This window comes from Botryllus schlosseri, chromosome 11, assembly GCF_051294905.1.
Source record: "Botryllus schlosseri isolate E-star chromosome 11, Bs_hap1, whole genome shotgun sequence".
Taxonomy (NCBI): Eukaryota; Metazoa; Chordata; class Ascidiacea; order Stolidobranchia; family Styelidae; genus Botryllus; species Botryllus schlosseri.
Window position 1 is genome coordinate 28,031,712 of NC_137246.1, and position 25,228 is coordinate 28,056,939.

Below are 25,228 nucleotides of genomic sequence, written 5' to 3' on the forward strand. Positions count from 1 at the left end.
CAGTGCACCACAAGACTGCGATACAATGAAAGATCGGAAGGTATCGAAACGACTTGGAGTAGTCTTCGAATTCATAAGCCCACCTGGCCTAAGCGATGTTAAAAAGGAGGCATACACAGTACACACTTGCACAGTGCACACTGAATGAAAAGTAAAAGAAAATAACATAACATAAAGAGGACAAGCGATGAAAATGAAAAGCGTATCAATCATGAAGTAGCACGATTGTATCGAATCAAAATGAATTATAATCTTCGGTATGATTGAAGAGAAACATACATTCGTGGCGATGTTTGCATGGTATACAACGCATATATCACTGTGACTATATCTTGGCGACCGGTGTAAGCTCGGTAGTTGGGACACGCAGTGTGGGTAGTGGCTGGATAACGCCTGATTACTGAGCGATGGCTGTTTATTCGAACGTTTCTGCTCTACAACAGTAGCATTGAGTGTGAACTAGGATAGGGGAGTGGACCCATACCTGTGTTGACTGATATATAAGTCTGTAAATTGAAAAGTTTCGTGGGATTTCGATAAATCATATGGAAAACTACCGGTAGCCATTGGGTAGCTTATGGAAGTTGTAGCGATTCACATTCCACCCTTGAATATCTGTGATACAATTATTTCAGGATCGAGTATCAAAAGTAGCATTCGATAAACATAACATAACAATGTTATGTTAAGTATCAAAAGTAGCATTCGATAAAGAGGGAATATGTTTCGTTATAGATGCAGGATGAGTTGGTGTGTCAATTCAAAGTATATCCAAACGAGTACTAACCACCCCACAAGAATGCCGGACCATAATCTGACATATTGACCTCGCCTACCGACCCATGCCAGATCAATTTCCATGGCTTCCATATATCATTGGTCGGTTCCTTTTATGTTATCTTTTCTTAAATCCTGTGTGCATTCCTCCTATATAATGCTCCAGGCCAAGGCGGGCGTCTGATTAAAACACTACTCCAATTTGTTTCGGCACCCTCCTATCTTTTCATTATATTGCAATCTTGTGTTCGGATTTGATGAAAATTAAAATAAAAACGGTGATGATATGATCATTGAGCATACGGCGGCAGTTTCAAATTATTTGTTTTTCTGACTAACGGAGCGTATCGGGCCGGTGGCCTTGGAGATCGCGTGGATTTCCATACTCTGCAAAGACGAAAATATTTTATCTGTTTAAAAAGCCTAACATGTAAATTTCACAAATGAAAAGAGCTAAGAGGAGACGAAAACTGCAGGGCATTTCCTCCTGTGGATTATTTTCACATCGTTTTCATTGACAAGTACCAATATACTATGATTGCTGTATCGGCGAAGTCTGTTTTGATAGCAGTAGAGTTCGTTTCTCCGTTTGTTTATTTAGAAATTACATCTTTTCAAAACGATTGAATGAAAATATAGGAAGGTGTCAAAACGACTCACCGTAATAGTAGCGGAGAAGTAACATATATATTTTACTACGTGAAACTTGAGCGCTGGTGCGGGGCTTTGCCAATATAGTCCGATCTCAAGTACAAAGTAATATAAGCTAAAGGCTGGTGACGATATTAGCACTTCTGCTGTGGATGGTCACCACAAATTTGAGCGGAAATCAATTTATGGAGTTTGTGGGGGGTCGGACCACCTCCTGATATAGTTTGGTTTTCTGTGAAAATCTTATTTTAATGGTGTTCTCAGTTTAACACTCTGTTGATGCATATAGTTTATTATCTGCCGTAGTAATCATTAATCAATAGTAATGTTATAGAGGTGGTGTTAAGTTGGATGTGTAACACGGTAGATCTTGTTTTTGGGCTTCCTCGAAGGATTGGATATCAGCATTGCATAAGGGTTCCCCAGGTTATAAAAGATTAAGGTTAAGAATCACTGTTATAGCTATATCATGTTTATATGCCTATGAATTTATGAACTTTTTTGTAATTTGGGTTTCCCTGAGCATGGTCTTGCCAGTGGGTCAGGGATTGGTGACTCTTTAAAGTTTTTACCGGATACCCGCCTTGCAACAACCCTATTTCGTCGCATTGGAATCAAAGTGACTTATGTCTATTTTGCACATTTTGAGAAAATTGACTTTGTGTAAAGTTTTCATCCTCTTTCATCCATATATTGGCCCTGATTGACGTTGAATTAATGAAACAGACATAACCATGGCCAGGATATGGCTGAAAAATATTGGAAATTTTTCAAAAACGCGACTTTTTTCAAGTTTTAAAAATGGACCTCGAAAATTTGAAAACTGGACATAAGTCACTTTGATTCCACTGCGACGATTTGTCCTGGCTCTGCACCGCACTGGGCTGGATTTTGCTTGCTAGTGACTCGATCTTAGGTATCCATTGATAGTCTAATAAAGAGTTTTAAATTGCTTATTCACACATGCAGCATTGCTGTCTGCATAGCCTATAAGTCTATATATAAGCCTATAAGATCTGAATATCAGTATATCTAGAGATTATTGTGAGTTGAAAAACAATGTTTTCGCTCAAGCTATAAGGCTGAATTGTATTTGCAATGACTTCATTTTCTTCATGTATCCATTTATTTGTATTTTTCTACATTTGTACTTTTGTTAGTTAATTTGAAGAAAATATACTACCATCCCACGTCCCACCCAATAATCCTACAGGGTTGGTGCGATGACATGCAAAATAAGGTCAAAAACATGCAAAATAAGGTCAGTCGCGACATGCAAAATAATGTCAGTCACATGCAAAATAAGGTCAGTCGCGACATGCAAAATAAGGTCAGTCCGCACATAAATCCAAATCCATACTCCAATTACAAATCCAACTCTTTTTCTTATGAAAAATAAATTCAAAATATCTTTCCTGTATGGTAGCCTACTTTCAACATTGAAATTCCTTATCTATATCCCAAATCTGAAGATTTTTCAATCAAAAGATAATCATGATTATCTTGATCACGAAGTCAGTCGCATGTAGAATATTATTATCGGTCCGCGCATAAATCCAAATCCATACTTCAATTACAAATCCAACTCTTTTTCTTATGAAAAATAAATTCAAAATATCTTTCCTATATAGTATTTTCATGATGGTCATTCCCCATTTATATCCTAAATCTGAAGATTTTTCAACAAAGTGTAATCAGACGATTATTACGATTACGAGAGGTGAGTCGCATGTAGAATATTAACAGTCCGCGTATAAATCCAAATGTTTACTTCAAATCCCACTGTTTTCTTATGCCACTGACCTTATTCTGTAATCTGCATGTGGCGACTGACCGTATTTCGCATGCGACTGACCTTATTTTGCATGTGACTGATCTTATTCTGCATGTCGCAACTGACCTTATTTTGCATGTCGCGACTGACCTTATTTTGCATGAGACTGACCTTATTTTGCATGTTGCGACTGACCTTATTTTGCATGTGACTGATCTTATTCTGCATGTCGCAACTGACCTTATTTTGCATGTCGCGACTGACCTTATTTTGCATGCGACTGACCTTATTTTGCATGTTGCGACTGACCTTATTTTGCATGTGACTGACCTTATTTTGCATGTCGCGACTGACCTTATTTTGCATGTTTTTGACCTTATTTTGCATGTCATCGCACCAACCCTCCTCCAATAATCAGGATCTGCTGCATGCAGAACCATCAAACTATTTTTATGTGTGGACTGACTATAACAAAATAATCACCATAATCACTCGGTCGATTGAGTGCTAAATTGGTGTGTTTTTATGATATCCAGCTAATCTCATAATCATGCAGATTAGCACCATTTAGTATGACATTACCATGTCGTTATCATGTGCCATTGCTTGCAGAAATGAACTGAGACTCCCTTTCGATTTTGCATCACTGTAAAGGCTTCCTGTATTGGTAGCGTTGTAGCTGCTGGCATTATGATTGTTCAGAACAAATGAATCATTTCTTTCATTGTGGGTTCATGGCTTTGATTTCTGTCATACGTCTTATAGTTAGCATTGTTTGCCCATGCTGAAATCCAACTGACTTAACAAGAGCTGTTTAGTTACTGCTCCAATTATGCAATAGAACCAGCTTTACCAGTTAAATATCCATCTAATATAATCCTGTACGAATTTCATTGCTGATTGCACGCGGTAAACAAAGATAGATGCATAAAAAAGTGGTGACGGTTACCACAAGTCTTATATTGTGGCTTTTCTGCGGGATATAATAAGATTGGCCGAGCTGTTATAGCTAGAATGTCCTATAGGGCCTAATGAATATCAGTTTGTTTCATGCTTGTGGACCTATTAGCTTGAAAGGTTACCATACGTCTTTATTTGGTTAATCTTTAGTTTTGAAAGGTCACAATATTTTTTCAAAATAAATTGAGTAAAACCAATGCTAAATTACGCCCAAATTCCAGTCTGTGATTCCGCTGTTACCACAAATTGATCGATTTCCCTCACGTCCAGACTCGGATTCCATAACCAAATAAATATTGCAACAATTTGCAATTATTTTTCTTATGGCCTACACTGAGCATGTTTTCCAACTTGGATTAAAATTCAAATTGCCAAACTAGCAAAAACTTAGAAATTGAATTAAATCCCGAATTAACGACAATTGCAAATGTCTCATTTCACATGATACACTTCTGCAGCATTTTCAGGAAAACCAGAAATTAGATTAGAATTAAAATGAGAGCATCGAATTATTTCACATATTATATTCGAATATGATTGCCGGTATTTTGTTGTAATTAGTCTAATTAGACAGCTAGAATTATTTAATTCTCCAACTACAATTCAGTCTGCTATGGCATTTCAAGCAGAAGCCCGCGGTATGAAGTTTTTCACCTATGTTTCCAACTGTTTGATTATCTTACTTACAAATATCTGGTACGATGCTGGTCCATATCTAAGCCTAGCCAGATGGAGGCTCTCAAGTTGGTTCTGATCCTGGTTCATACGAAACTTTTTTGATGTAAACACAAAAGCACATGACCTCTCGGTATTATTGATGAATCTTGACACGTGGGTAATATAGTCCCAAAACTCGAGGCATACTTGAGCTATTGTTCTCTCGAGTCTCTCAAATGCTTTTGCGAAATATGAAGCACCTTTCAACCACTTGAGGGGCGTTCTCAGTGAGAATACTTTTACAGATTGAGATTTATTTCGTTCAGGGTAAGGAGTATTGATATGTTGATATGTATCACACCTCTAACTATACTGTTGAATATAAGACTTTGAATGTATGTTTTCAAAATTGTGAGATGGTTTCAATTGGCATTATGTCTTTAGTCTTTCAGTGAATGGCATCATAAGATTGACAGACCTAGATGTAGGCGGTGATAATAAACTTCAACGGATTGTATTTGAATGAAAAGGCAACATGGATCTAGTTTTGGACCTGAGCAACTTTGATTCACCGGAGGCAGATGGCTCACGGTAAGCTACATGTGGGAAAAATTCCTCTCAATGATACCGTACTTCATTCTATTATAATTTTATATATTATAAGTAATTGTAAAATGTATAAGTATAATTGCTCATATTTTCAAATAATTATTTATATGATATTTATTTATATAATTCCTCTAGTGTCATTGATATGAACTCGATGTATGTAATCTATAATTGAAGAGAGTCTTGTAGAGAACAACAGTTTACAATTGAATAATATATCCATTTTGAAATATACCTTAATATTTTCGGGTAACACTCGTCAGGGGTAATCGTTGGCAATGTTTTATATCACCAATTGTGATGTCATTGGCATGGAAATTTCAGTAATTAGTGACATCGTATTTGGTGATACAATGTTCTCTTCAATTCTATACTTTACTAGTTGCTGACGATTACCCCTGATGAGCGTCAGCTGAAAATATACTGTACATTTACATTTCGATATGAATATCTTATTCAATTGCAGTCTATATATAATGTTTATAAATTATTGTATATTGATGTAGGCTACTATTGCTGTAATTTGTAATTGACTGCATACAAATACATTCCTTCTGATAGACTGAAGTCTTTGTTGGATCTGCATCATGTCATTGTCAATCAAATCTTGTTTCCTAGATATGTTCTAACCAGCCCAAGGTCGTTAGAAGCTTGTGCAAGGATGAAAATACGACCAATACAGCTGCTACCAAAACCAATCGATGATTTCATTGAAGAAAACCCAGGGAAGCCGTTGACACTTCTTCAGGTATTTCAGGATTAGAATTGTTCTGCTTGGCAGGGGGTGCGTTTTCAGCAGGGTTGTAATGACCTGAGTCATTTTGTAAAATATGGAAAATGACTCGACTTGATTCGAGTCAATTTGTGTATTGACTTGACTTGTAGGATCGGACTCGGACAGCCAAGACATGCATTTCATTGTAACTTCATAGACTAGTAAGCTACCTTAATTTTCCAAGTATAGTACGCCCCCATGTATAATACGCACCCTTAAAATAGCATGTAATTTCTGTGAAAAAGCCTGTACCCGTGTATAGTACGCACCCTGCATTCGCAGTACATGAATAACTGTGTTTTAATATATGATGTTGTCTGTTTTGCGATGTCACTGTTCAACAATCATGACATAACCATCGCTAATCATAATACAATAAGTGCATTGTCTCTAAACGAGAGTAGATAATAGCCAAGGCCTGCGAGGCCGGCGACGCGACAGTTCAGGCTAGCGACACACGACATCTTGCGCACGAGGCCTATTACAATTACAGATGTGATTGCTCAAGCCAACGGTTATGTCGGGCGCACCAGTCCTGTTGGAGATGCGACTGATTACGCAAGCGATTATATCTTGTGCACATGGCCTCTTGCGTATGCGATTGTCGACCTAGACGTAGACGCGATGAATTAGCAAGGATTGCCGCGCATGCTTGTAGCAATCAGCGACCTAATTTCGCTCGTGTACAAACGGCGAACTAACTCAGCAAGAGATCGCGTGCTTTGCAGACGATTCTAGTTAATTGGCAACACGCTTTCCGTTAATTGGCAACACGCTTCTGTATTTGGCAGCGTGTTACACTCTATAATACGAATTATGGGCACGATGGCTAGAGGTGATGCGCGATTGGAAACAAACATGAAGAAAGGTGTGATTTCAAGTTTTTTATCGAGGGAGATTTTTTCAATCGCGTTGTTCCCATGTATAATACGCACCCCCCGATTTTAGGGCAAAAAATCGTGAAAATTTTGCGCATTATACATGGAAAATTACGGTACCACATTGTTGGTATTTCTTCTATCAGTACTGGTTTTTGTAAAATAAGGCCTGAAGTGTTGAAGTGGGGAGAAATTAGTATATTAGGAATGTGAGGCATTCAATATCACGGAAACAGAGTCAAAAAGTAAAAAAACTGAGTTGAAAGAATTGAACCCGAGTCGACACTGTGACTTGAACTTGAACCTTTGAACCCCGACTTGGTCTCGGACTTGGCTCGGTGTTGAATTGAAACTGACTCAACTTGACTCGAGTCAAAAAGTTCTATGAAAGTCAAATTGACTTGTGACGGTTCGGGACCTTGTGACTTGGTTACAACCCTGGTTTTCAGCTTGCTCAGGCCTGGGCTTATAGCAGGTCTGTTTTGTTTTCCAAAACTTGATTATGAAATTTCCTTGTGCTCTCTATTAAAGTAATTGCAGTGCAATAGTGTTTGTAAACAAGCCATTCATGGTATAGCACTTCACAATTACAAGAAAAAAATTGTTGATATCGTTAATTTATTCAGTAAAAACTGTTCGACTAACTCTCATCAATAACGAACGCCAGTGACGCATATTATTATATTATATTCCTATGATAGTAAAACATAGTTCAAGTCAATTTTTATTATTGCATTACCACAATTTTCAAATGCATAAAACACAACATGTCCTTCAGATTGTTGAAATTTTTTATTAAAAATAAACTATAGTCAGTTTTGCTAATAATTTCATCGTCTCAAAACACCACAAGACTGCGATACAATGAAAAGATAGGAAGGTGTCGAAACAACTTGGAGTAGGCATGCACACTGGATGGAAAGAAATAAGGGATAACATAAAACAACAATTGATGAAAAGGAACGACGCATTCCTACCCTAAGAGTGTAGTTTGTAAGGGAATCCCCATTTTAACAAGCCGTAACAGTTTCTATGCCTACTTTCATGTTGAAGACTGATATATAGAGGCAGAGTAGTGTTTGTTTTGTGAAGTGTACAGTTGAATACATGTACAAATAAACCTTTGTAGTATTGAATTAACAACAAAATTTCACTTATAAATATCCATCATCAAGTGCCATAACCCATTACGCACGAGGAATTACGTATATAAAGAGGAGCCCAGAAGGAACAGAAATATTGCTGAGATTTGTGCAACAGCCCATGATTTGATATCTTCAATATGATGTCATTCTAGAAATTGGAACTAGACATGAACAATTAGAAAATTTTCAACTTTTTCAAATTAGATTAGAATTAAAATTACAGAATTCTCGCAAACTTGGACATTAAATTAAGTTCCGTTCATATCAAATCATCGTTCCTTCCCACGAGCATGATAATGGCAAATGCCTGTACAGCAAGTTTGGCTCGTTGCTCACTTTACATTGTATACAAATACAGTTCTCCTGTAGGATTTACAGGAAACCAGAAATTAGATTAGAATTGGAATTAGGGCAAAGAAAGATTTCGCAAATTAGATTAGAATCAGATTACCGGAATTTTGATACAAATAGACTAATTAGACAATTAGAATTATCTAATTATCTAAATCTGATTGGAACTTGGCTCTTAGACTGTGATTCACAGGCTGGCCGGGTTACTCAATTGGAGGGCTGCGGTCCGAATCTAGACCTTGTCCGTTTCAGGAACTTGATAAAGAATAAATTTTACATCTATATCACAAGTGAAAACCTTCAACACTGCATTCGACTCGCTCTCACTACTTAAAAACCATGATTTGAAGAGCTAGCAGGATATTAAAATGCCAATTCCCCCACTAGCTGTGACTAACAGAACAATAAATACATTTGGATTACAGTACCGTATTACTTTTGCTAATTCCTCTCTACCTGACTTTGTATATAGTTATACATTATACATTTGTATGACTGTTAATTATTTAAACGAGAGTTGTAACCGACTTCAGCAAATTTTGAACTTTTCTAACTGAACCTTTTCTGTACATAGTTGAGTAGCCATACAGTGCGGTATCAAAGGGTTAAAAGCCACTCTTTAAATGATAGCACGAAGTTACCTGTGTGATAATAGGGATTATTGTCCTTCAGTATATTATCACAGCATATGTCTAATGATTTGTTAGTATCCCACAGTCAGTCGGGCTATGCGGTTGAATCCTATGAGCTTATAAACGACAAATTTAGCTAGTTGACGAATTGTGCGAAATGATACAAATTAGGAGTCGTAAAGATAATGCAGTGAAGCAGAGTTTAGGGTCTCACAAGGTGAGTAAAATTGATTTTGTCACTGGACTGTTATAATGCTATGGGTCTGGAATTTTCTTTCAACCACCCAGCCACAAGAGCTAGACAACAAGAATAACAGATCCCAAGCTTTTCCTAATTAGATTACAATTAGAATTATAGCTACATATTTTTTCACCAAATTAGATTAGAATTATAGCTACTTTGTTTTTCAAAATTAGAAAAGAATTAGAATGATAGCTATTAGCTATACATACATTCTTCAAAATTAAATTATGATTAGAATCATAGCTACACAATTTTTCAAATTAGATTACAATTGGAATGATAGCTAGTTTCTTCAAATTAGAATTATAGCTACACAATTTCTCAAATTAGATTCCAATTAGAATGATAGCTAGTTTATTCAAATTAAATTAGAATTAGAATTATAGCTACACAATTTTTCAAATTAGATTCCAATTAGAATGATAGCTAGTTTCTTCAAATTAGAATCAGAATGATAGCTACACAGTTTTTCAAATTAGATTACAATTAGAATGATAGCTAGTTTCTTCAAATTAGAATTATAGCTACACAATTTCTCAAATTAGATTCCAATTAGAATGATAGCTAGTTTATTCAAATTAAATTAGAAATAGAATTATAGCTACACAATTTTTCAAATTAGATTCCAATTAGAATGATAGCTAGTTTCTTCAAATTAAATTAGAATTATAGCTACACAGTTTTTTCAAAATTAAATTAGAATTAAAATTACTGATATCGCAGAAACCTAGAAATTGTATTGAATGCCGGATTAGAAAAATATACGACAAAAATCAAGTTCACTTCATGTCAAACCAGAGTTGATTCCCATAAGAATGAGAATGGAAAATGTCCGCACACCAAGCTTGTCTTATTTTGCGCTATACAATTCTACTGTAGCATTTTCAGGAAAACCAGAAATTCGATTAGTATTACAATTCGAGCATAGGAATATTTCACAAATTAGATTAGGATCAGATTACCGGCATTTCACCCTAATTTATCCGATTAGACAACTATAATTATCCAGTTGTCCAAGTCTGCATTGAATACTAATTATAAGAATTGTGGTGAACAGTTTATTCCACACATAGCTGTATGACAGTAATAAACTATTATTGATTATGATTTGTCAATCCTTGAGCAATAGATTAGTTGCATGGTGAATTATGCATTGATTTTTCCCCTCTCGACAAAATGAAATCAATATTATGTACAGATAAATATCGATGGGAGTCTAGTCGGTTTTATGCTATTTCAATAATGCAAGCATATTACGATAGTACAGCTGTGCTAAGTCGTGTATCGGTAGATAGGCCTAAATATATCTGGAATAGTTAGGTACGCTGATGCAACAAAAATATTTGAATGTTAATAATTTTTGTGCTGAAGTATGATTCTCCCTGATTGATTTTGCTCCAGATCATACTGACTTAAATCTGAGAAAATTCAAGTTTAGAAGCACGAAAGTAGGAGTTTCTAGGTCTTTGTCAAAGTACTCATGTAGATTTGCCTGCTGGAACTACTTGAATGGTTTTGATTTCAAGCTACTTCTACTTCATAGTTATCAGTTTTCTAGGCAAAACCAGGCCTAGAATATATACTTTTGTTACTTACTTGGAAACTGCTACTTCTACTTGTGGCCCAGGCCTACTTGTGTGCGAATATACGTTAATACTTCTACTTCTACTTGAGTATCAACAGCGACTACTTTAATCAGCTCATAACAGGCTTATTCAAACAGATAAAAGACAGTTTCTGGCCTGATTTGTCTCGAGTCATACTTCTTCACGAGTCTTTCACAATGACTTGAGTACAGGTCGAGTCAATACTCAAAATGACTCAAGTCGAGTCATTTTCCAAAGTGGCTCGAGTCAAGTCGAGTCGATAAAAATTTCTACTCTAGTCGAGTCATTACGACCTTGGTACGGACTACAGAGTCCTAGTCAAGTTGATCTGGTATTTGTTTTACGGACACTGCACATTGTTCCTGTGGAAATTTAGGTTATGTGTTGTCAGTAAATTTCATTTTTTCAAAGGTTTTCCGTGACAACCACGAAGAAAAAAGAGTCGAACTCGTGCAAAGATGTAAAGAAATGCGCCAAACGATAATTATGGAAAATAAAATTGAGAAAAACGGAAAGAGTTCCCCAAAGAAAAAAATCAATTCCGTTTCGATCAAAACAGAGTCCGTGTTTTCTCCGAGGAATTTAGATTCAACTACGCATAAAAAACCTCAAGCTGGTAAAGAAGATGAAAATAACAACCCAACAAGTGATGTATGATAAATGATATTATTTATGACCAAAATTCACAGCAGTAATGCAGTGTACAGACTTGTACATTATGTACAAACAATATAGTTGATGGTCAACTAACTATTGTTCTTTTAGTTGCTCTAGTTGCTGTTTTTGAAAAGTGAGTACTGTAGTTCTAGTTCTGGTTTCGCATTTTGAAAATCCAGCAGTTTTTACAAGTCTGAAACTAAAGCTGTAGATTTAGGAGTGTACTGTAATTACTAGTAAACTTTGTGTGTTGATTCAGTTTTGTATTCTTGCTCATCTGTTGTAGAAGCCATCGTCGGAAGGCAAGTCGCGAGTTGAAATAGATGGCAGCAAGAAAATATGCAAACCCTCCGATTCTCGTAGAAAATTTGGACTTCACACAAATCCTGGCAAGGGTGCTTTCGTAAAATCGAGGTCGAGGCCAATGTCAAATTCAACCGGTATGTGCGACCAATTGGTTTCGCCTTTCAGCCTCTTTCACTGTTCGCACCCCTTTGAAATTAAACGATATATTCATATCGAAATAAACCCGAATATTTTCGGCTGACACTCTTCAAGGATGATCGACTGAAACTAGTAGAGAATTGGAAAGAACATTGTATATCAACAATATTATCCAGGGTTGTAATGACTCGAGTCATGACTCGACTCGAGTCAGACTCGAGTCACGATTTTTTTGTGACTCGACTTGACTCGAGTCATTTTCTTAAAATAGGAAAATGACTCGACTCGACTCGAGTCAATATTTGGATTGACTCGACTTGTACTCGAGTCATTACGCATGACTCGACTCAAGTCATTGACTCGGCTTATTTTATATGACTTGAAGGTGAAGAAATTTGGGAATTACAATGGTTAGATCAATGCATGTGACGAATTCTGTCGACATCGCTATTTGTCACCACTGCTTTCGTTGCACTCGTCTGATATCAGATATGCCGCCGTAAAAACAATAGACAATGGTACATAGTAGCAAAAAGCAATGCATTGTACAAAATAATCCCGTGGTGAAGAGGTAATAGTACTCAAGACTTTTCAATTATACAAGCAAACAATCGAAGCAAAGTCCAATTAGAGCCAATGAAATGACTCAGATGGTCAAGTAGCCTACTTGGAAGAGACTGATAAGCTCATGTGTAGATTTGAAGGCGATGATTCTTTGTATTTTTGGGCGACTAGAATGGATGAGTATCTAATGCTCTTCAGTGTGGTTCAAAATTGCTTTTCAATTCCTGCATCTAATGCACCAGTGGAACGTGTATCCAGTGGATGTGGATTATTCTAAGGCCATGCCGCCTCAACATATATGAGAATCTCCTTTCCACTTTAGTATTTTTCAAGTGTAACTCATTGATTTGATCTGCTGTCTGTATAAACACACAATACCCTCCGTCCATATGACGTTTTGTTAGATATGTGCATTGTGCACGTGAGTAATAATGAATGGCTAATGTTGTGTGATGTTTGTACAATAGGGCCGATCAAAAATAACTTCTTTTTTATTCTACATGGTGGCTACTTGATAAAATTGTTACGTTGCATAAAAAGAACACTGAATCTGGCTTAATTTTAAATAGTGGAATCAATGATATGAGAGGAGAAAATATTGGATTTGAAAATACATGGAGTATTTTTAGTGAGAAATGAATTCATATAATATAATTACATATTAGTAGTAAGTCGACTATTTTTCATATTCAAAATATTCCACTCTAATAACTTCGCTTCTTCTAGTTGGAATTGAGTCAAATTTGCTATGAATCATACTTTTACACAATCTAACAATATCATGAGGTAGCCGGTAAAATTCGAAAGTCTCTTTGTAATTAATTCAAGATATTTTCTCTTAGCATTGCTTTCTACTGGTTGGAATTGAGCCAAATTTAAGTTCTTTCAGATAATCTAACAATTTTAAGAAGTCTCCTTTTTAAGATTCTGCCCTGATTTTTGAGAATTTTTGGTAAATGTAGGGAAAATTCGACTAAGATAACAGTAAATCAGCACTAAAGTAACGCTCCGACGACTACTTCGGGAGCTGAGCAGGAAAGTTGACATTTTTCTGGTCAACCACCTGATTTAATGTGAAAGCAAAACCGCACCTCTACATAAACGTTTATTTGTTGATTCTCTACCAGCTTGTATCTAGACGTGAATTCGTAGGTTCTCTATCAGATAGTATGTAGACGTGAATTCGTTAATTATCTATAAGCTATTTGTGAGCGGTCGTCGATGTGCTAGTAATATAAACTGATTGCTTGCATTTGTGATATATCAGACTGACAGATATTGGATTTGAAGTTCTAAGATTAGTAAAGTTATCGTATTGGCAGCCTGTCTCGTCTATCTGTAGCATCGGTAAATGAGGCCAGGAACTGTCCGTTATCTGCCTTAATAAACATGTGCCAAGACTATGATAGGGACAAAATAAGCATGTTTGGCAAGCAAGGAATTCGATATCACCCAAGCAGGATTGAAAACATAAGTTGAACATGACTTCAATACTGTGACTTGGACTCGACTCGAGTCATAACACTATGACTCGGACTTGACCCTTAAAACGGTGACTTGGACTCGGACTCGAGTCGGTGATGAATTGAAAATGACTCGACTCGACTCGAGTCAAAACCACAAAAGTCAGATTGACTCGTGACTCGGAACCATGTGACTTGGTTACAACCCTGATATTATCGAATACTTTTTACTAATTTCTGAATATTATCCCTGAACAGTGTCTGCCGAAAATGTTCGGGTTTAGTTCAATATGAATGCTCTGTCCAATTGTACGGCACCGGCGGTTATTTCTTGAAACATTTGCTTCACTTTTCAAAACTAAAACGACACCTCAACGGGACGAGAGGGTCGGGCTGCGTGTTTACGGCAAAACGCTCTGCTGTACTTTGATGGTATCGATAGAATTAGTTTCAGAGCAAAAGCTGTCACTCATGGCTTGTTTGAAAGAAGACATCTCTGTACGCAGTGAACAGCACGAACTTACTACCACTAGGTTTACGTTGTGGACTCTATAAGGAAGTAACCAAAACTTGTCCATTTTCACAACAAGGTTATCTCGTCTTTTTGATTATAAACAGGTACGGTTGCCCTGATTTCGTCTCGCATCATGGCGTAGTTGGTTAGGCTTTGATATTCTGAATCCAATGATATATCACTTAGTGGTTTCGCATTCTATTGAGGTTGTGTTTTACAGTTTTGAAAAGTGAAGCAAAATTTTTCGGAAAAACCTGCCTGTGCCAGTCGGTTGAAACTTTTAGTGGAACAGGGTGTATAATTTGTTTACTGGAAAAAAATCATCTCTCATTACTAATGCTCGGTTCGGATTTGAGTATTCAAATCATTGTGCATAACCCTAGTTGCGGGATGTGCAATAAGGATTGATGTAAATTGGCAAAGCTAGATCGATAAATATTGTTCCTGTTCATATGTTTACTTGCTGAGGAATACAGTCTGCCACATTTTGCTGTTCTACAGTCGATGATGACGATGAGCCGTACATGATTTCTACCTCGCCAATCCCTTCGCAATCGGGAGCTTTACGCGCAAAATATCACGACACCAGAGGAAGAATGCCGCTTAATGGAGGTGAATCACTTCAACGCAGTGCTGAGATCAGACACAATTATCTAGTGGTCTAATTAGACTGGTTAGACCGAAATAACAGTAACTCAATTCTAATTTAATTCATGGAGTCTTTGTATACTGTCATTCTAATTCTAATTTAATTTCTGGTTTTCCCGAAAATGCTACAGTAGATCTGTATAGTGCGAAATGAGCCAAGTTGCTGTACAGACATTGCCATTCTTGTGATTGTGAGAATCAGCTGTGGTTTGAAGTGAACTTGATATTAGTTGTAATTCGTTCTAATTAGGAATTGAATTAAATTTTAAAGCATTTGCAAATTCAGTCATCCTAATTCTCATCTAATCTGGAAAAGGTGCAAATTTTTTTCTTGACCAACTCTGATCTCTTCGAGTAACTTATTGCGTTTCCTTGGAAAGTCATTTTTAAAGCAGATCAGGTTTGGAGACTGATATCTTTCTAATCCAGATTCGACTCCGACCTACAAAACCTCGACGTATCAAGACAGGAGAAGAAGCCGCAGTTTGGAAGTTCGACGGTGAATTATTGCAATTTAAAAAAATTAAAATATTAAAAATAGCGCCGAAAATCGGTGAGATATGAACCCTCCCTTGTGTTTTATTTACAGAAGAAAACACACAAACACAGACCTTGAGCTTGCCTCGTCCTTGAAATATGCGGACTCGAAATTCATGAGCGGCCAATCCACACCCAGACAGCAAGTGAGCGGGGATTTTGACGTCATAAATAGGGCTGAGCAAAATCGAGTACCTGAGTGATTTGATGTATTAGGCTTCAACAGGGTTGTAACCACGTCGCAAGGTTCCGAGTCGCAAGTCAATCTCACTTTTATGGTTTTGACTCGAGTCGAACCGAGTCATTTTCAATTCACCACCGAGTCAAATCCGAGTCCAAGTCATCGTGTTGTGACTCGAGTCCGAGTCAAAATCACTGTTTTCACTGCTCCAGTTTTGTGTTCAATCCGGCTCAATCCACTTTTTTCGACTCTACTCGAGTGATATAGAATGACTCGCATTCATAAAATAATATTTTCCTCACTTTACACAGATTTTGGACAAATTCTGCGAACATCAATACTGATAGACGAAATACCAATAATACGGTAACTTTATTATTCCCGGAAGTTATCATGAAATGTCTGTCTTGTTCGTCCTAGTCTCGCGTCATGCGTAATGACTCGAGTACAAGTCGATTCAGCACAAAAATTAAGTCGAGTCGAGTCATTTTACGCGTCAAAAATTAAGTCGAGTCAAGTCGTGTCACCAAAAAATCGTGACTCGAGTTATTAATGCTCGATTTGGATTTGAGTCCGCGAATCATTGTGCCAAAAACGATGGTATTCAATGAACTGGAATTTTATTAGAGAGACGACAAAATGGTGGAGCTGATGAAGGAAAAAAGGAGAACGAAGGAGAACCAGGCTCTCCGAGCGATCGAGAAGAGGAGAGAGTTGGAAGAAAAGAAGAAACAAGAAGATAGTAAAAAAGTGAAGCTGCTCATTTGTGTTATTCAAAATTAACTTTTTTTTAAATTTTATGTGAAGGATGTTAAAAATGACTAAAACAGTGTCAAATAATAATAATTGCCAAAAAATGATAATAACGAAGAAATGAAAAGTAAGTAAAACAGTGCCAAAAAGACACATCCATTATTAAAATGCTTGCAACTACAAATCATAACACAATGATATCACAGCTAGAAATCTATATTTAATGTAGGGGCACATCCATTAACGAACAATTTTTGGAATCTTGGCGCTGGTTTTTTGTACTGTTTTAGTTTTTTTTGTGTGAAATAACTACTCCCAATGTTGCTATTAATCTTTCTTTTAAACAGCTTCTTGGCGGTGCAGAACTTCAATATACAATTGAATAGTATTTTCATATTGATATGAACCTGAATATTTTCGGCTGACACTCATCAGGGTTAATCGTCAGCAACTAGTAAAGAATTCAAAAAAACATTTTATATCAACATTCGTAGCCAAAATATGACGTCACCAGCATGAAATGTCAAATACGAGAGCGTTCAATGTACTATTTTTAGATGATACACAAACTCTTTTTGTCGGCACAGTCTTGGCTGGTGTATTTTGAGAAATGTCGACTCCAAGGCACACAAATGAAGGTGCGAACGGGCCCTTCCGAAGACGCGAAATCTGTCGTCTCGATAATATATACGATGTTCTTTCCAATTCTCTACTAGTTGCTGACGATTACCCCTGACGAGTGTCAGTCGAAAATATTTGGGTTCATTTCAATATGAATATACTATTCAATCTCTCTTTTAATCAAATTTATCTCTTTCAAATGAAATGGTGTCAAATTCATTTCAAATGTATCACGCAACCTCTTGATTCTAGGCAATTATAAGATATAAACGTGAAAATAAGCATTATTTCTTGTTTACATAGAATTTCCTACTGCAATAACTTTTTTTTTTCAAATCCACAATTTTTTACTCCGATTTAAAGCTCCTACGGGTTTGAATTGAGCCAAATTTTTGATGTGCTGTTTTTTTAAATAACCTACTAACTACATGGTTCGCCCAGTAAAATTTGAAACGTTTTTTGACGTCTTTTTGTGATTCGATCAGCACGAAGAATACTTGGCGAAGCTGAGGAGCTTGCGTCAGTCCCACCTGGAGTGGGAGAAGAAGATAAGAGAGAACGAGGAGCGGAGGGTGAGAGAAGAAAAGAGAAACGAGATAGCCAGGCTCTCGTCCATCGAAGAATCGCAAAAGCAAATTGAAAGGACAAAAAGGGAACAGGTCGCTTGACACATTGATTTTTCACACAATTCAAAACACATCTCAGACCAGCCTTGGACACGGACACTGGACAACTAGATAATTATAGTTGACTAATTATACAAATCACAGCAAAATGCTGGTAATCTAATTCTAATGTAATTTGTGAAATGTTTCGTGCACTCATTCTAATTCCAGGCCAATTTTTGGTTTTCCTGTGAATGCTACAGGAGAACAGTATCGTGCGAAATGAACCAATCTTGGTGTACAGATATTTTCTATTTCTTTCTCATTCGGAACTTCATTCAATAAATCAATTTCATTTTTGCGAATTCAGTAATTCAAATTCTTATCTTATTTAAAAAAAAACTGACCTTTATTTTTGTTGTATTTCTTTCTGGTTTGGAATTTCTATCTCCTAGTTTTTCTGAATTCGGCAATTCTAATTCTATCTAATTTGGAAAAAACTGATGATGAATTTTGATTTGATATGCAATGAATTTGATTTTTGTAGTGTTTCTTTCTAATCGGGAAATTAATTAAATTTCCAAGTTTTTGCGAATTCATTCATTCTAAATCTAATCTAATTTGGAAAAATGATGTGGCTGTCATTTCAATTCTAATCTAATGTGTAAAATCTGGAAATGTTCCAGCTGTGTGACTCTGTTTCCGACAGGCACTCAAGCAGCAGATGATGATGGAAGAGAAACGAAAAGCCGACGCGCAAAAGAAAAAGCTTCAGGAAATGACAAAAGAGAGCGTGGAGAAAGAAAGACAGGTCGCGTAATTTATTTTTTCCACTTATTTCCGAATCGGCTCGATAAGTTCGATTTTGTAGGCTTTTTTGGAAGCGACGGGGCGCGAATTGGACATGAAAATGGAGAAAGCGCAACGGGTTAAACTTGAGAAGGAGATGGCAGTCTTGAACAAGGTTTGTCTCATGGCAGACATTAGGTTTTTGATATCAGATTTTTGAGCTGATCCTAATAACTCGACTTGACTCGAGTCATTTTCTCAAAATACGGAAATGACTCGACTCGAGTCAATCTGTATATTGACTCGACTTGGACTCGAGTCATTGTGCATGACTCAAACCTAGTCATATGACCCGAGACTCAGACGGCAAGACCGACGTTTCATTGTAATTTCGAAGACTAGTAAAGTAACCACACTATTGGGATTAAGTGGGTTTAACAAGGGTTCAAATGGAAACTGAGCAGTCAACACAATGACTTGGACTCTGACTCGAGTCATAATACCATGACTCGGACTCGTCCCTCTGCTGGGTGACTTGGACTCGGACTTGCATCGGTGGTGAATTGAAAATGACTCGACTTGACTCGAGTCAAAACTATAAAAGTGAGATTGACTTGTGGCTCGGAGCCTTGTGACTTGATTACAACCCTTTGTGACGTCACGAAAATTGCTGATATAATTTACCTCCAACAGCCGAAACGGATCTTAAAAGTGTTGGCCTCTAGTCATATCAATAGTAATCAAGTAGGACTGACCAAAGCGGTCATGTTTTAAGACTAATTTCAATTCTGCTTAACAGTTTTCAAAATTTCATGCTGAACTAGGACTCAGAAATTGCTACTTCTACTTGTAATTGAGCGTAAATTTAAAATGTTACTTCTACTTCTACATAAGTACTAATGACAGCTACTTGTCAGACTACCTATGCTCACTAGGGCTGTTCGAAAATAAAATTTTCTTTTCAAATTTTACTGGCTACTTGAAAAAATTGTTCAGTTGCCTAAAACAACACTGCACACCAATTTTGGCTGAATTTCAACCTATAGAAGCGCTGCTGTATAAGAAAAAAGTTTTGGATTTAATCAATAAAAATAAATATTTTTTTTCAAATTTTGCCGATCAACCCTCCGTAAATACTATGATTTGAAATCCTAAATTTTAAACATTAATAACTTTGCTTCTACGGGTTGGAAATAAGCCAAAATTTGTGTACAGCGTTTCTTAGGCCAATTATCAATTTCATCAGGTAGCCAGTCAAATTTGAACAGGAATGTTTTATTTTCGAAGATGCTCAAGTTCAAATTTAAAAACCTTTGCACCCATTCTTTCATCGCATTTATTGGTTATCTACTATCACATGTAAGGGTAGTAATATCCAATTTTTTGTTTGTGACCGATTCCTCATTGTTTTAGTTGAAATTCATGAACAAAGCGCAGCGAGAAAAGTTCCGACAGATCGAGAACGAGCTGGAAAGAAGGAAAATTGCGGAAGCGGAAAAGAAACGAAGGTTGATCAACGAAAAACTGGAAAAAGCCGAGATTTTACGAGCGAAAAAGGTATCGATGCTCTTCCAAATTAGATTAGAAGTAGAATTGTCGCCGTATAGATTTTTTCCGAATTTGATTACCATGACTGAATTTTCAAAAACCAGAAACTCGAATCCAATTCCGAATTAGATTGAAATGCAACAAAAATCGAGTTCAGCTCATATCAAATCAATTGCTCTCATAAGCAAGAGAGTGGCGAATGCCTGTACAGTAGGGCTGTTCAAAATTAACTTTTTTTTTCGGATTCCAGCTATTCACTGATTAAGTTGTCATGTTTCCCTTAAAAACGCCGCACAGCAAATTTGGTTCAATTTTAACAAGTATAGGACTCCGCACATCCAATTGAAATTTTTAATTTATTATGGAAAATTGAAAAAAAAAAAAATTCAAATTTTCCTGTCAACTCCATGAAATTGTTGAGCTGTCTTCAAAGACGTTGCAAAACAAATTTGAGTCAATTCCGACCAGTAGAAGCGGAGTTATGTGAGTTTTTCGTTGATAAATCGCGGATTATCCACCGATCAAGGATAATCCGAGGATTATCATCGAAAAACTCACATAACTCCGCTTCTACTGGCTCTTTCACACTGTACAGTGTACACTTCTGTAGCATTTTCACAAATCTTTCGCTCTAATTAACAGTTGTCTGGGTTTTTATGAAATATTTCAGGAATGAGTTTTGTCGTGAATTTTCAGCTGAGCGAAAGAGACGAAACGTTACGTCTGCAAGCGCAGAAAGAAGAGATTATGGTTTTCAAGACAAAAATCAAACAGGCCGAGATCACGAAGGAAACGGACGACCGACTACACTCTCTCGCAGAGAACAAAGTGAGAGAATGTAGTTTCCGGCTAGAGAGAATGATTTGTGTAGTCGATTCTGAATCGGGTAGTAATTCTAATAATTCGGGTCTAGTAGTGAGAGATGGGTTTTTCGGTACGGAAATGATACACTCCTTGCCACTAAGAGTGAATTTATGAACGGACATTATAGTTCCGATACTATTTTCCAATGAAAACTACAGTTGTATCGCAGCATACGAAAACATGTAGTACAAATCTACGGATTTCTCTGGCTACATGATAAGATTGTTAGGTTGGTTAAAAAAAACGCTGCACGCTAACTTAGGCTCAATTCCAACCAGTAGAAGCAGTAGAAGATTGTTGCAGTAGACAGTTTTGAATTTATCATTAAAAAATTAAAAATTCAAAATTTTTCTGTTGACCCCATAAAATTGTTAGGCTGTCAGTAGAGACGATGCACACCAAATTTGGCTCAATTCCAACCACTAGAAGCGAAGTTATTGCAGTAGAAAAATTTCTGTCGTTATCAATGATACACGAATCGACCCGGGGCTAGTCCTGAACGCTGATTTCGGCACACTTTTCGATTTCAGAAAGAAGCCTTGCGACGAGCCAATGCCGCGCAGACGCAGATGGTGCAGGAGAAGGCCCGTAAAGCTCAGATCCGGAGGGAGACGCAGCAAGAGGAGCAGAGGAGGAAGTTGAAAGAGATCAAGCGAGAGGAGGAGAAAACGTTGGAGGAAGCAAAAGTAAAGTATCTTCTATGCACTTGATGAGTCCGGTTGAAGCAGGGTTGTAATGACTCGAGTCATGACTCTACTCGAGTTACGATTTTCTGATGACTCGACTTGACTCGAGTCATTTTCTTAAAATACGGAAATGACTCGACTAGACTCAATCTGTGTATTGACTCGACTTTGACTGGAGACATTGCACATGACTCGAACCAAGTCATATGACTCAAGACTCAGATGGCCAAGACCGACATTTCACTGTAATTTCGAAGAATAGTAAAGTAACCACACTACTGGGATTTCGTGTATTGGTACTGGTACTTGTAAATGCGACCGGAAACAGCTAAAAGTGAGGAAAATGAGTATAATATAAATGCGCAACATTCGATATCAGAACAGCTTCTTGGAGGTACAGAACTTTGATATACAATTGAATAGTATATTCGTATCGTCAGCAACTAGTACAGAATTCAAAAGAACAGCGTATATCAACAATCGTAACACAAAATATGACGTCACCAGCACAAAATGTCGAATTCGATATCACTGAACAGAGTTATAAAAACTGGGTTTAATAAGACTTTAACTAAAAACTGAGCAGTCAACACAATGACTTGAACTCGGACTTGACTCGATGGTGAATTGAAAATGACTCGACTTGACTCGAGTCAAACTATGAAAGTGATTGACTTGTGACTCGGAGTCTTGTGACTTGGTTACAACCCTGGGTTGGAGTTATTTATCACCAAAAAATAGTTAGTTTCGTTACTTTTTTATCTGCCTTTTCGGAGCATTAAAGTAGGATTTCCCTGCTTTCACTACTTACTCAAGCGGTTACGATTTTAAACAACTTCCACTTCTGCTGGACATTTTTCGTTTTCTTTTCGGCAAAACTAGGGTTAGAATACTTATGATTCTCCATACTGGAAATCCTGTCCTTGTGAAATTCCGCTCCGATTCTGATGTAATAAAAGGGAATGAGTGGCTTCAGAATTGACTCTAATTGGTTGTGTCTTAGTTAGTCGCGGATTTCGAAAGATCGTTAGTTCTAGATGTAGTTGCACATTTTGAAAATTAGTCTGTTTTTATTGCCTGTCAGGAACTACTTGCATCGAAAGACTTCCGAGCCAAGACGCATCAGCAGCTGAAAGAAGCCGCGATTCAAATGTCTCGCAACAACGCGCGGGCCGCGGAAGCCGCCAGGCAGGAGGTCAAGCAGAAAGACGACACCTTCCTGGAAGGCGCCAAACACGTTTCGTTGGTGACTTCGATCGGACGCGGGCCCAGGACTGCGCAGCTCAATAATTCGAACGTTAAGTTCGGATGAAACTTCAATTTCGTGAAACTTTGATTTCAAATTGAAGATGATTTATCGGCCAGTGTGACAACGCTGTTTGGGTTGCATCGTGTAGACCAGCGGTTCTTAACCTTTCTTTTCTCCAGCGCCCAATTTCAGAAATTTTCTGGCCCTCCCGTATTTCAAAAGCTGTTTCAAGAGACTCTTGGAAACATAGGACCTCAGTACACAGTTGAATGTTATATTTGTATTGCAATAATCCTGAAGATTTTCGGACGGGTCAGGGTAATCGTCAGCAACTAGTAGAGAAATGAAAAGAACATCGTACAACATCAGCCAAAAATATTCTGTTTGATTTCAATATGAATATATTTTATAAGAACTGTACGAAAGATAACGGGGTGATGATCATGGTTTTTCAGGATCTGGACCCAATCCAATTCAATAAGGAATAATTCCGATCCTGTACATCACTACGAGGTAGAGGTCGGAGTCCGGTCCACGATAATGAAAATAACGCAGTCTGCCATCCCGGAGTTCTATATATATCCCCGTTGAACAATATTCAAAAACTATGAGAGCATCTTTCTTCAGAAGCTTAAGAGCGTAATGTTTTGCTCTATACGCGCTCCGTGGCATTATAGAATGCAGTATTATATTCGCAGATTATAAAAGACATTTTCTTGGTAATGTTAGAAAACGCAACTTATACTGAATACACACCATCGTCAAATACGATCTTTTCGCCTGAATCTGAGTCTTCCATACCGAGATATGAGGATTATTGCGTCACCAAGTCATATTCTTTTGTCAGAGAGTGAGAGTCAGTTAAAAAGCCGAGATCAGTTGTTCTTAGCCTTTAGTAACTTGAGGAACACTTACGCTATTATGCAGTACAGGCCATCGTGGAACACCAAAATTTTTATTGAGTCATGTGCACAAGAATCTACAGCGTTACACATCTAGTATCAGTTTAATAATATTTTCATCATTTCAAAACACCACAAAATTGCGATACAATAAAAAGATAGGGAGGTGTCGAAACGACATGGAGCAGCATTTGAGATCAGACACCCACCTTGGCCAAGGCGATGCAGAGAAGACGCATGCACAATTGCACAGTGAATGAAAAGTAAAGCAAAGAATATACGGCAAGCGACAAAATGATGTGGCATGTGGCGGAAGGCGAGATCGATGAGTTGGGTCGTGGTCCGGTAATCCTGAAGGCTGACTAGTATTCATTTAGAAGAAATTGCTTTGTATTTTGATTTGAATGCGGACATGTTCGACGACTGTCGGATAGCCGGCGAGATGCTGTTCCACAATCGGGGTCAGGCATACTTGATTGAGCAATGCGTTTTCTTGTATTCCGTCCACATCTAATATATTATTATCATAGATCTGGTGCAAACAATCAACTGTGCATTAACGACAGTGTTAAAAGAACAATACCATTGAAATTTAATCTTCACACATAACGAAAAGATGATGATTATTTACTGCAAAGTGCGACTTCTGCAGTTCGCTTTCTAATACCAGTTCAGAAGTGCAAGGTGGCCTTGGAGAGTGTCGTCGTGTTGTTCAGTCGAAACGCAACATCGTGGTGCCGATTGCTTAATTGCAAATGAGCTTACAGATATTGAAAATAGAATCAGCATTGCAAAGTGAGGGTTTTGATTTCGAATCCCAAACCTCCCCTGCGTAGACTCCACTATACACGACGTACTCACAATTCGACTGTAACGCACTGATCGGGCCTGAATGCCTGCAGCCAGCGATGGCCTAGACGGGCGTGTCATGTGATCACGAATCATATGTCTTTCAAAGACTACTCCAAGTCGTTTCGACATCTTCGTACCGTTTTATTGTATCGTAGTCTTGTGGTGTATCGATCTGGTGACTGATACTGATAGTCTAATCTATTTGGAACTCCCAAGTGACGTGCAACTGGCAATTATGACATAATATGCGGTAGGACCAGGGTGCAGATGCACAATCATTCGCAATTTCGT

The 25,228-nt window shown here is 37.4% G+C and overlaps 1 protein-coding gene across 2 annotated transcripts; it reads left to right on the forward strand.

The window, feature by feature from the left end:
- The first annotated feature begins 5,237 nt into the window (after positions 1-5,237).
- LOC145451010 (uncharacterized) lies at positions 5,238-23,954 on the forward strand. 2 transcript variants are annotated; one of them, XM_080329498.1, is made up of 15 exons: positions 5,238-5,410; positions 6,047-6,176; positions 11,472-11,711; positions 12,004-12,157; positions 15,204-15,314; positions 15,780-15,849; positions 15,940-16,033; positions 16,696-16,818; positions 17,928-18,101; positions 18,757-18,858; positions 18,919-19,011; positions 20,250-20,393; positions 21,081-21,212; positions 21,779-21,934; positions 23,019-23,954. In XM_080329498.1, the coding sequence occupies exons 1-15, from the start codon at positions 5,355-5,357 to the stop codon at positions 23,244-23,246; spliced, it is 2,007 nt and encodes a 668-aa protein (XP_080185624.1). In that variant the 5' UTR covers positions 5,238-5,354; the 3' UTR covers positions 23,247-23,954. The 2 variants fall into 2 exon arrangements, with proteins under 2 accessions (XP_080185624.1, XP_080185625.1); XM_080329499.1 differs by lacking the exons at positions 5,238-5,410; positions 6,047-6,176 and adding an exon at positions 8,107-9,426.
- The last annotated feature ends 1,274 nt before the right edge of the window (positions 23,955-25,228 follow it).